General features: G+C 53.0%; 1 protein-coding gene across 1 annotated transcript in view; it reads left to right on the top strand.

Annotated features, from left to right (window-relative positions):
• Positions 1–6,553, top strand: part of TBC1D9B (TBC1 domain family member 9B) — a 38,318-nt gene extending 31,765 nt beyond the window's left edge. Inside the window, exons 18-21 of the mRNA XM_075542101.1 lie at positions 387–458; positions 2,360–2,422; positions 2,914–3,020; positions 4,343–6,553. Of these exons, the coding sequence (XP_075398216.1) occupies positions 387–458; positions 2,360–2,422; positions 2,914–3,020; positions 4,343–5,053 (953 nt within the window). The 3' untranslated portion in view covers positions 5,054–6,553. The remainder of the gene's footprint in view (positions 1–386; positions 459–2,359; positions 2,423–2,913; positions 3,021–4,342) is intronic.
• The last annotated feature ends 5,683 nt before the right edge of the window (positions 6,554–12,236 follow it).

A 12,236-nucleotide genomic window follows, 5' to 3' on the forward strand; every position in this document is an offset into this window, starting at 1 on the left:
GTGTGGCTGTGCCACGGAAGGAGGCGGGGCTACACCTCACAGCAGCCCAGGGCGGGGGCATGGTGCGGCTAGTATACCATGGGAGAGCGCATTATGGAGCCGAAACCCTCCCAGGGCACGGGAACCAGATTCCCACCAGGCAGGAGAAACTAGCTCAGCTGCCTGCCCTCACCGTCCAGTGAACTGAGAAGGTCGCACAGCCAAGATCAGCCCTTCCTTGCTGCGCACGTGGCCTCATCCTTAGCACCAGCGGGTCTGAGCCTTGGGGCCAGGCGAAGCCTCGGGCAGGATTGGCAGGGTGCACTTGCTTAGAAGTGGCTTCTAGCCAATCTCGTGTCCTGTCCTGTTTCTCCCACCCACCCACCTACCTTCCTATCCATGCACAGCTCTGAGCCCAGAGGAAGCCGAGTCAGCTCTGGAGGCCGCCCGCTATTTCACAGAGGACAGCGCCTCAGAAGGTGAGCCAACTCGCCCAGCCCACCCTGGGCCACCCCACTCTCAAGGCGCCAGCCCGCCCAAGTGGGCCCTCCCTGCCTGAGGAGGGGCCGCAAGGCAAGGGCACCTTCTCTTCCAGGGCCCTCTCCCTGGGGCCTCCACTCCGCCTCATCCCAGGGGACCTCCATTCCCCATGATGCGTCTCTTCCACAGGACCCCCACCCTCCCTGATGTCTCCTCTTGGGGTACCCCCACTCCCACAGAGACCTCTCCTAGGGTACCCCCACTCCCCGAGGTGGCTGGTTCCTCTGTGTTCTCATTCCTGTCTCTGTGTCTCTGCCTCCCTGGACCTCAGCCTTCCCTCCCACACCCTCTTCTCTCCCGCTGAGCTCCCCTCCAGCCTCTCCTCAGGCCTCAGATCTGGAGCTTTTCCTGCCCTGGGAGGCGCAAGGTCAGTCCTGGGGCAGTCAGGTGGGAGCTCTCTGATTTAGCCTCCCGCCACCCCACACAGACAGCCCTCTGGGGCATCACCATGAGCAGAACCAGGAACCCGGATGTCCCTGCCTTGGTGTCTGATGGGGGCAGTTAATGAGCAGGGACAGTGAGGTGGGGCCTGGGTGAGGGGCCGCACTCAGCCAGGTGCACAGCTTATATAGATGTCACATCCCTGGGGACTCAAAACACTGTGCTTGCAGCATGGCAAACAGACAAGCCGGGCACCACGAAGCTGAGGGGTGGCTGGTCGGCGCCTACCTCAGGAAAAGATTGATTGCTCCACATAATCTCTTCAAACCCAGTGCCCGACTGCAAGCTCACTGGGAGCATTTGATCGAGAGGGGAGGGGGAGGGGCATTCTGGGCCCGAGGGTGTTCACAGTGAAGCTGGTGCTGTGTTAGGCAAGTCGGGTCCCAGCTGTGCATAACTGACCCAGAGGGAAGAGTCAAGTAGCATGTGTCAGGATGTCCGGGGCTGCCCTGTAGGTGGTGTCAGAGGTTTTCTGGAGTTCGAATATTAAGTTGGAGGACCTTGATTTCAAGTAAACAAGACCAGAGCAGCCAGGTGCACCTTCTGCTGTACTCAGAGCTTGAGCAGGGAGGGGAGTGCTGCAGTGGAATGGAGCCTTGTACACACACACACACACACACACACACACACAGAGCCCCTCGCTGGCATGGCTGTCAGAGTCACACTGGTCATTACAACTGCTCAGGGTTCTCCCTTTGTAGCAGAAGCCACTGCTTCCTGGACTTCGTGTCCATGCTGGCCTGCAGCATTCACTGGTACATAGTGGTAAGCATTTCAGATGCCAGCAGGGTCACCCACAGAAACCACTGCTTCTTGGACTTCTTGTCCAGACTGCCCAGCAGGGTCACCCATGGTAGGCAGGTTTTCAGTGGGGCATCCAGATCAAGGCAGACAAGGAAGAACAAAACCAAGCCACAAAACCCCAGTGTCAGCCTCGGCTCTGGCTAAGAAGAGGAGGAAGTGGGGCAGGGACAGGGGCTGCTTTGAGTACAGCCAGGTGAAGACAGCCGCTTCCAGACCGCCTGCAGCTGGGGAGGCTAGTTGAAGCCCCAAAACTGCTGCTCTGGGGTCATCCCTAAACCCGAAATCAAAATATCCCCAAAAGTCTTCTTAAAAATCAAACAGAAGAGTAGCTTAACTAGTAAGAAAAATTATCTGCCATGAGCAAGATGCTTTTTTAAGAACTGTCTGGGATGAACTTGGCAAGAACAACTTGAAGAGTTAGATGGGAGCCTTAGGAGCAGGTGTGTTACAATCATGACTGGAAACGCTCAGGGACGGAGGGGAAGCTGGCTGCATGGCCTGAGGACTGGCTGCGTCACTGAGCACTATGTGTCGAGACCGTGGGCCCGATGTGTAAGAGGGGCATTCATTTGTTCTTCTATTTCCGGTGTTCCAGAAGCACTCCCGCAAGTAGAACAAGAGGGAGCCAGCAATGAGGATGCCCAAGAAAAAAGAGGAGGTACAGGCCTTGCTGCGGCAGCGGGTGGTACGTGGGCCCCTAAGAACAGAGGGTGCCTGCAGAACCACCTCCCTGGGGAGATGGCACCCTGCCTCTGGCTGACTGGGAGTGGCTCGCAAGCCGCTGGCCCAGCGCAGCAGCTGCCCCCCAGGTGCAGCTCTCCATCAGCCCCCATGTGTCCTCACAGGAGGGGTAGTGGCCACACTCCCTCCATCGCTTTCGGCCAACATCATCCCATCCAGGCTGTGCCTCCGCCAGCCTTCTGAGTGGTCCTGCGACCTCGCTAGACAGGGCACCATCTTCATCCATGAAACTCGGGAGCCCCAGGGGTGTTCTGGGTATTTTTTCATCACCATCCCCCCAATGCTGGAGACTCATCACCTGTGAGGTCCCTCCCTACCTGAGAGCTGCCAGGCCCACTTCTCCGCGGCTACTCCCACCCTCCTGACCCCTCTCGGGACCCAGCTTAGCCTCTCTCTCCTCACCGGCAGAGGAGAAGGGGACCAGCCCGCAGGACTGCCGGCACTACCTCCGCCTGTGGGCCAAGGAGAAGGAGGCGCAGAAGGCGGCCCTCAAGGACCTTCCTAAGATGAACCAGGTAGGCTCCGTGTGGGACCTGACACCCACTCCCAGCCCCGTCCTGCAGGGGAGACCTTCTTCCCGTCCCCGTGCCCATTAGGGCCAAGGTTGGGATGTGAGCATGACTGACGGTGGCTAAGTCTTCAGGGTGGGCTACAGGTGGTGTCTCCATGGTTACACGCTTGGCTTGAACCCTCGCCCAGGGCCTAGAGAAGCCCTGGGAAAGTCCGTTTACCATTTCGGTCATAGCCCACCTCCGGCCTCGAGAGCCCCTGCACGACCAGGGAGGGCGGCTGCCCATTCGCTGGTTCCAGACTCCAGCTCGTTGTCTGCCCAGGTGTCGCTACCAGAAATGGCAGACCCTGGACTTGGACTGCAGGCAGTTAACCACAGGCCAGGACCCTGCAGCCTGCATGTCTGTACCGAGGGGCTCCCCACTCCGGCCCGGGCTGTGCTCCCAGCCCTCCAAAGAGCCTCCCTACCAGCCGGCAAAGCTGAAGTTGCTTCTGACTGCAAACGCAAAAGGCCTGAGGAGATTCCGTGCAGCTCACGGTGCAGAAAAAGGCTGGGAAAGAAGGTCCTTCTGTTTGCTCTTACCGCCCAAGGCATAAACAAAGCATTTGCCACGTCAGGACTCCATGGCGTGTCCTGTAACCATCACCGCAGCCTGCTTCCAACTTTCCCCATCGCCCTTGGAGCCCAGTGCCGCTTCCACGGCCTCTCCCAGTCAGTCCGAGACAGCCACTAGGACACTCCAGGGTCGTGCTCTGCGTTTACGTACGGGCCCATGCTAGGCCCCTCAGGGAAGGGAGGTCGGGGGACATGTGTCCTGTGGTGCCAGGCCCCTCCGTGTCGGCCCCAGGCCCAGAGCTACCTTTCCTTTCTGGCCGGGCAGCCGCCATCATGTGTGCTCCCCGGTGGAAAGCCACGAAGGGGAGGTGGTTTCCGTGAACACGGCGCATGAGGGTCTGCCTGCTCTCCTGCTCCCCGGCTCTTGAGAGGAAATGCTGGGCCCTGTGGTCATTCTCTGTCCCCCTTTAAGGAATTGTCATACAGACTCAGAGCTCCCAACACAGCCAGGACTTCACTCTCTCCACATCCCTTTCCCAAGCTTGCTTGCCATTTTAAGATAGTCCTTTGAAGTGCTGTGTGACACCGGTCAAGGTACTTTCCCACTCTGGGCCTTCCTTTCCTGACCCGTGCAACGGGAACTCAGGCCCAGGTTTGTGGAGGCAGCAGGACAGGACTGGTTCGAGCGGCGGCACCATCCGAGGGGCGAGCAGGGGTGTGCCTGCCTGCCTTTCACCAGATCCCTCTCTCCTCTCGGTGTGCCCCAACCAGGAGCAGTTCATTGAGCTGTGCAAGACACTTTACAACATGTTCAGCGAAGACCCCATGGAGCAAGACTTGTACCACGCCATCGCCACCGTGGCCAGCCTCCTCCTCCGCATCGGGGAGGTTGGGAAGAAGTTTTCCATCCGGGCCTCCAGGAAGCCCAGGGACAGTACCTGTGGCGGGGACCACAGCGGAACCACCCCAGAGGAGGAGTCCCCGGCATCCGAGCCCTGTCAGGACCTAGCCCGGGAGCCTCAGCCCGCTGCTGCCGAGGACCCACGGGTCAAAGCCGGCGGAGACACCCACCTTGGGAAAGGGCCCCAGGAGAGCCAGGTGGTGGGCGAAGGGGGCAGTGGCGAGGGGCAGGGTTCGCCTTCCCAGCTTCTGTCTGATGACGAAACCAAAGACGACATGTCCATGTCCTCCTACTCAGTGGTCAGCACGGGCTCCCTGCAGTGTGAAGACCTTCTGGACGACACGGTGCTGGTGGGCGGGGAGGCCAGTAGTCACCCGGCCGCTGCCCGCTGCGAGGGCACCGTTGACGCCGACTGGTGCATCTCCTTTGAGCAGATCCTGGCCTCCATCCTGACGGAGTCCGTGCTGGTGAACTTCTTTGAGAAGGCGGTGGACATTGGGCTCAAGATCAAGGACCAAAAGAAAGTGGAGAGGCAGTTCAGCACGTCCAGTGACCAGGAGCAGGCTGGGTCTTCTGGCTGACCTCTGCAGCCGTGGCTTGGCCCAGGCTGCAGACAGCAGGGCCTCTCATTTCCGGTGTCCTTCCCTCTCCTCCCTCTGTCCGTTCTCTCCATAGAGATGCACCCTTGCAGGTATCCCCAAAGCAGCAGAAGTTACCAGTGAAAGGAAGGCCGTTGCAGGCCCACTTGCCTTAGATGGATTCCCAGGCCCGGGATCTCCTGAGCACCCGGAGCAGGAGTGGCCCATCCTCCCCCAGCTTCCTCTGTGCAGCAGGAAAGCCCACCCCCACCCCGGAGCCTGGGCCACCACCGTATAGTCTCCGATCTGCCTGATACTTGCCTGCCAACGCTCTCTGCCACCTGTACCTGCTGCCATCAAGTGCAGGCGCAGTGGCCAGACCACACTGGCCTCCTCCATTCACTTCCCTGCTGTGTGTCCAGCACCCTTCTTGCCACTTGGCACCAGATAAGAGGGTCATGTGCTTGTCAGGCCCTCTCCAGGAGCCTGTGAGCTGGGGTCCACTCGGGCCACTGACAGGAGAACGAGGCAAGAATTGGGAGCTGCGTGGGCCTTCGGCTCCTCATCCTCCCCATCAATCGCAAAAGCACACCCTCCCTCAGGTCCAGGTAGAGCTCCTTCATTCATTTCACTTGGTCAAACTTACTGTGCTCGATGCCTTCATAAGCCTCAGAGAGGAGCAGAGGGCAGGCTGTGGGCGGGGCCTAAGGAACTACCCCAGCACTAGGGGCTGCCAGCTTCTCCTGAAGCCGCTCAGGCTCAGGCACACATACTCCCCTGCCCATAAGCCAGGGAACAGGCAAGGGGCCCCGCTGGGCTGGGCCTGTGTTGACCTGAGACCGGAGATACCACCTCCCCTCCCCCCCACAACGGTTACCTCCGCAGCTCTGAGTTCACCTGGGCTGTAGAAGTTGACAGTGGGGACACAGGTGGGCAGTGAGGTCTCAGGCTGTAGGAGAGGGAGTCAGAGCCCAAAGGACCCCCCACTTCATAGGACATGGAGTCGCTCTTGCTTCCATCTCTGCTGAAAGAAGTATCTCCGTGGCCATTCTGCTTTTAATGTATCCACTTTACTGAGATACAATTTCTGTACCATAGCTTTCTCCTGTTTTTCACCCAGAGGCCCGTGTTCTCTGGTAAACTAATACGGTTATGTAGCCTGCACTACAATCCAGTTTCAGAACGTTTCTGCCCCTCAGCTTGGCTGCTAAGCAGTTCAAACTTGCCAGCCCCTCTGTGTGGCCATCTGCCTCCATAAAGGTTTACAGCATTGGTCTTGGGGACAGCCGCACGCAGTGAGTTTGGTTTTGTGGGTGTGCTATCGCCCCAGAAAGATCATTGCTGCCCACCTGCAGCAAATCTCTGTCACCAGCCTCAGGCCTAAAAGAATTGCTTTCGAGACTCTGCAGCTGGTTTTTGAAGTAACAGACGCTCTACATGATTTTACTTTAACAACTTTCATGTTACCTGCTCAATAAATGCAGCAAAATGACATCAAAGAAATGGAACCACGTATTGTTTTCATTGTTTAAAAAAAGTCAATATTCATTTACACGAAGTGTCCACATGCTCGTCATAATTTCAAAAGACTCCCCCCCCCCCAGGCTATGCTGTTAGACCACAATGCAATTACGTAGACACACATGCAAACCCAACACATTTGGCCATTTGGAATCCTAGCTGGATGGTGACCAACTTAGAAAGTTTGAAGGAACCTGAGAGTTTGAATAAGTACTTGGAATAACAGGCTGGCGTATAAACCTGTAAATACACCAGGGGAAATTAAACAGAAGACTGTAAAAGAGCCTCCTGGTCTGTTCACATAGCAAAGAATAACAAAACTCAGGTAGTACTTTCATCTAGTAACCAGTCACCGTGAGAAGCATCCAAAGCACATTAAGCAGCATGTGGACAAAATAAATTAAAGCTTTAAATCTTTTTAGTCTATAAGTATATAATATTTAATTGTTTACCAAGTGATATACCAAGTCATTCTTAAAATTTCAAAGAAAATGCATACGCACGCGTATAGAGACATGTAGACACGTGTAAATTCTGCAGGATTGCACACGGATGGCAACAAGGTGGGCTGAGCAGAAGGAAACAAGGGCTCCTTGTGGGTGTGGTGCTCTATAAAGGGAGCTTCTAACCATAGGGTTAGTGGTTCGAGTCCACCAGTGGCTCTGTGCGAGAAAGGCGCGGCCCCCTATCCCCATGAGGAGAAAACTACAGTATTGACAGTGTGGGAGGGACATGGGAGGAGGGGCCAGGATGGGGAGCCAACAAACTCAGAGATAAAGGAACAAGAGACCTGACATTGATGGTGAGGAGGGCATATAATGTTGGGTGGGGCTTGATCAAGAGCAATGTATCCAAGAGGAAATACTGAGAGTTGAATGGAGGGTGAGCATGATCATGGGACAGGAAGAAAGTGAATGGAAATAGAGGAAAGAAATAGCTATTTATAGAGGTATAATTATTGGCATGTATATATATGTAAGTATATTAATTTATAATGAAAAGGATAGAGGCGAATGTACATATACTTATATGATAATGTTACAATAGCAGATGGAATTTGGGCTCTACTCAAGTACTCCCTCAATGCAAGAATACTTTGTTCTAATAACCTGGAATCTTTGATACTTACCTTCCCAAAATGATCACTGAAGACAAAATGAATTCATAAGCAAATGCAGTGAAGAGAGTGGATGGTACCCGGCTATCAAAAGATACAGTGGCTGAGGTCTTAAAGGCTTGAAGTCACACAAGTGGCCATCTAGCAGGGAAGCAAATAGGCCCACTTGGAAGAAGCACACCAGCCTGTGTGATCCTGAGGTGTTGATGGGATTAGTCATCAGGTATCAAAAGATCCAAAACAGAGCCCATCTGTAGATAATTGGATATCCCTCCGCCCCCAGGAAGTGGTATAAGGAAGGATGATTCGACCAAGGTGTAGTGTAGCACTAATGAATCACATCATTCCTTTAGGTCCTGAATACTTCCTCACCCCTACCATGGCCCAGTTCTAACTTATAAATCTGGTTAGACTAGAGAACACACATTGGTACAGAATTCAGGACAGATAAACCCCTCAGGAACAATAATGGGAGTAGCAATATGAAGGTAGAGGAATGATCAGGGAGTGGGAAGGGTGAGAAAGGGGGAACCTATAACAAGATTGGATATATAGTTCCACGACCACCACCAGGAAGGGGGCAAATAACAGAAATGTGGGTGAAGGGAGACAACGGACAATATAAGATATGAAGTAATAGCAATATATAATTGATCAAGGGTTCATGAGGGTGGGGGCGGGGAAGAGGAGCTTATACCAAGGGGTCAAGTAGAAAATGTTTTGGAAATGATGATGGCAACATATGTACAAGTATGCTTGATACAATCGATATATGGAATTTATAAGAACTAGAGCCCCCAATAAAATGACTTAAAAAAATGAAAGAGAGGGAAGAAAAAAAAATGAGCTGATACCAAGGGCTCAAGTAGAAAGCAAATGTTTTGAGAATGATGATGGCAACAAATGTACAGATGTGCTTGACACAATGGATAGCTGTATGAACTGTGGTAAGAGTTGTACAAGCCCCCAATGAAATGACTTTTTAAAAAGGAAGAAAGACAAACTGGAGTGTATGGATAAGAATGCAGGACTGGTGTTAGAGGGAGACATTAACCTGCAATATCCACATGATACAACCTTGCTTGCCGAAAGAGGAGTGGAAGCACTGAGGGAGACAGACAGCCTCCAGTATGGGTTCCGTCCCAATACAAAACAACCCTCGCAACGAAACCAAAGGCAACATCGTGGTAAATGGAGAAAAGATGGAAGCTGTTATTTTGTGATTTTTCTTGAATCCACAATCAGCACTCGTGGAAGCAGCAGTCAAGAAGTCAAACAAAGTATTAAATTGGGCAAATCTGTGCAAAACCTCTTTGAAGTGTGGAAGAGCAAAGATGTCACTTGGAGGACTCAGATGTGCCTGACTCAAGCCCGGGTGTTGTCCATCACCTCATATGCATACAAAAGCTAGATCATGAACAAGGAACCCATAGAATTGGTGCATTTGAATTCTGCTGCTGGTGAGGAAGACCGAACATACCGTGGACTTCCCGGAGAACACGAGAGCCCCAGTAGAGTTGAGTAAGGGTTGGCCTGCTGAGAGAAATATCAATGATTCAAAACCACCACCCCACCCTCAGAGGAAAGATTCATAGCCAGGGAAACTGAATATAGGGTCACTGTGAGTCCAAATCTATCGGATATCAGTGGGTTTGGTGTGGTTTTTGTTTGAGGGGTTTGTTTTTGGTTTTGATTGGCCAGGAGGACAGGCAATTTTGTCTTGAAAGGACAGCCAGGATGCTCCTAAGCAGTGAGGCAGGCATGACATAGGCATGCTGTCAATAGAGAGCAACCTGGAAAAGGGCATCGTGCTTGGTAGAGGATCCGTGAAGAAGACCCTCAACCAGCGGACCAATTGGCTGCACTAATGGGCTCCAACTCGGTCACAGTGGTGAGGGTGGTGCAGGGCCTGCTTGACAGCACCAAGCAACACCTTCTAGAAAGGTTACCTTCTGCATTAGGCTTCAATTCTGAGCACCCCATCAACTAAAGTCTCCATTGGATTCCTTCTGAACATTAACGCAGAATGTAGATGAACTTGCCCTCAGACAGAGTGCACTGGAAAATTAAAGTCTTCCTTAAGGGCTTGCCTGGCTGGGTCCTTGGTGGACAGTACTGGGGGTTACATAGTCATGAGTCATGCCCTGGGTCAGAGGCTCTGGGCCAATCCAAGTTCTTCTAACAATGTATGTGCCCCAGTCATGGCCCTGTTCATACTTCTGTAGTCTCAGGTACTGATCAGCTCACACTCATGAATCTGTGACAGTTCTCTATTCCCTGCCTTATTTAACTTGTGTCCTGACTGAATCCTCAGATACTCTTATGACCTCAAAGATTCAGTCAGGCCACTAGTGATTGGCCAGTTAGGACGCCGTGCTAATGGCCTTCAGCCAGAAAGGCTTAATAAAATGTTCGCCTGAAATTCTTTTTGAGATTGGGTAACCTAGAACATTTCTTATCCCATTCTTGCCAGAATTGGGAATTAAGTTTTCATAAGAGGACCTTGGGGGCAAAAAGCAAAAAGGATCTTTGTACTTTGGCAAATATGATTTCTGTAGATTGTACTTATTTTCTGGTAACCTGGGAGCTGTTTCCTTACAGGCACACGTGTACTCCTTTTGCTTAGCGGGCACAACGTTAGAGTGCCCTGGACTCACTGCTACCCTACAGACCACAGAACCAAACACTGCCCGGTCCTTTTTTGGTCCAGTTTAGGTCCATTGCTGTGGCCCCTCTTTTGTGTCAGTCCATCTCTTTGAGCATCGTGCACGCTTTCAATACCCCTCTATCAAGGATGCTGGTCTTCTCTCACTGCCAGCGAGTCCACACACACTCATCGTTCTTTTTTTTTAATTAAATCATTTTATTGGGGGCTCGTAAACTCATCACAATCCATAGATAGTTTTTTGTCAAGCACATTTGTACATTTGCTGTCCTCATCATTCTGAAAACATTTGCTTTCTACTTGAGGCCTTGGTATCAGCTCCTCATTTTTCCCCTCCCTCCCTGCTCCCCTCTCCCTCGTATACCCTTGATAATTTATAAATTATTTTGTCATGTCTTACACTGTTCGATGTCTCCCTTCACCCACTTTTCTGTTGTCCATCCCCCTAGGGACGAGGTTATATGTAGATCCTTATAATCAGCTCCCCCTTTCTACCCCACCTTCCCTCTACCCTCCAGGTATAACCACTTTCACTACTGGTCCTGAAGGGATCATCCACCCTGGATTCCCTGTGTTTCCAGTTCCTATCTGTACCAGTGTACATCCTCTGGTCTAGCCAGATTTGTAAGGTAGAATTGGGATCATGATGGGAGGGGCGGATAAGCATTTAGGAACTAGAGGAAAGTTGTCAGTTTCATTGTTGCTACACTGTACCCTGATTGGCTCATCTCCTCCCCCAAACCCTTCTGTAAGGGGATGTCCAGTTGCCTACAGATGGGCTTTTGGTCTCCACTCCCCACTCCCCCTCATTCACAATGATATGATTTTTTGTTCTCTGGTGCCTGATACCTGATCTCTTCAACACCTCCTGATCACATAGGCTGGTGTGCTTCTTCCATATGGGCCTTGTTGCTTCTGAGCTAGACGGCTGCTTGTTTACCCTCAAGCCTTTAAAACTCAACGTTATATCTTTTGATAGCTGGGCACCATTTCTTCACATTTGCTTATGCACCCATTTGTCTTCAGAGCGTGTCGGGAAGATGGGCTCATTGTTCTTAGGAGTGCTATTCCACGATCCTCCCTCTTCCAGTGTGGGGCTGCCAAAGAACTGGCAGTGTCTTCCCAAGGAGTTGATAAACTCTTGTTTCCCGGGGGTGTTGGTTCTCTAGTCCAGCTCAAAGGTAACCACCTGGCCAACTTCAACTGGGGGCCCCAGGCATGGCTGGGGCAGGGAACCCCAACAGCTCCCTGAGCCACTAGAAGGGGCGGAAACAAAAGTTGGGAGGGAAGGAGGGACCTCCTTCACAACTTCAGCCTTCTCACCCAGCCCAACAGTGAAGGCCGGCTTCGAAGGCACCGAACTGAAGGTCCAATTAGATGACTGCAAAGCCTGCTGACCCAAAGCAACCACAGACAGGGGAAGGGGGAGGGGGGAAGAGGGAAGGAAGGAGAGGATGGAGGGTGGAGTACAGACGACGACACACTGCCATCAATCAAGGCAATTCTGACTCAGCGACGCTATATGACAGGGTAGAACTGCTCCTGTGGTTTCCAAGATGTAATCTCTTTACAGACGTAGAAAGCCTCATCTTTACCCCTCCGAGTGGCTGGTGGCTTCGAACTGCTGACTTTGCAGTTAGCCGCCCAAGGAATAACCAATACCTGCTGGGCGAAAGAATGAAACACGCCTGCGGCCGGAAGCGCCCAACGGACCTCCGAGGGGCGCCGAGCGCTAGAGGAGCGGGAACCAGCAGGAGGGGCGTGGCCGAGAGCGTCAGGGCGTGGCCGAGAGCGTCAGGGCGTGGCCGAGAGCGTCAGGGCGTGACCGAGAGCGTCAGGGCGGGGCCGAGAGCGTCAGGGCGGGGCCGAGAGCGCGGCGGGGC

This window comes from Tenrec ecaudatus, chromosome 2 (genome assembly GCF_050624435.1).
Source record: "Tenrec ecaudatus isolate mTenEca1 chromosome 2, mTenEca1.hap1, whole genome shotgun sequence".
NCBI classification, from domain to species: domain Eukaryota; kingdom Metazoa; phylum Chordata; class Mammalia; order Afrosoricida; family Tenrecidae; genus Tenrec; species Tenrec ecaudatus.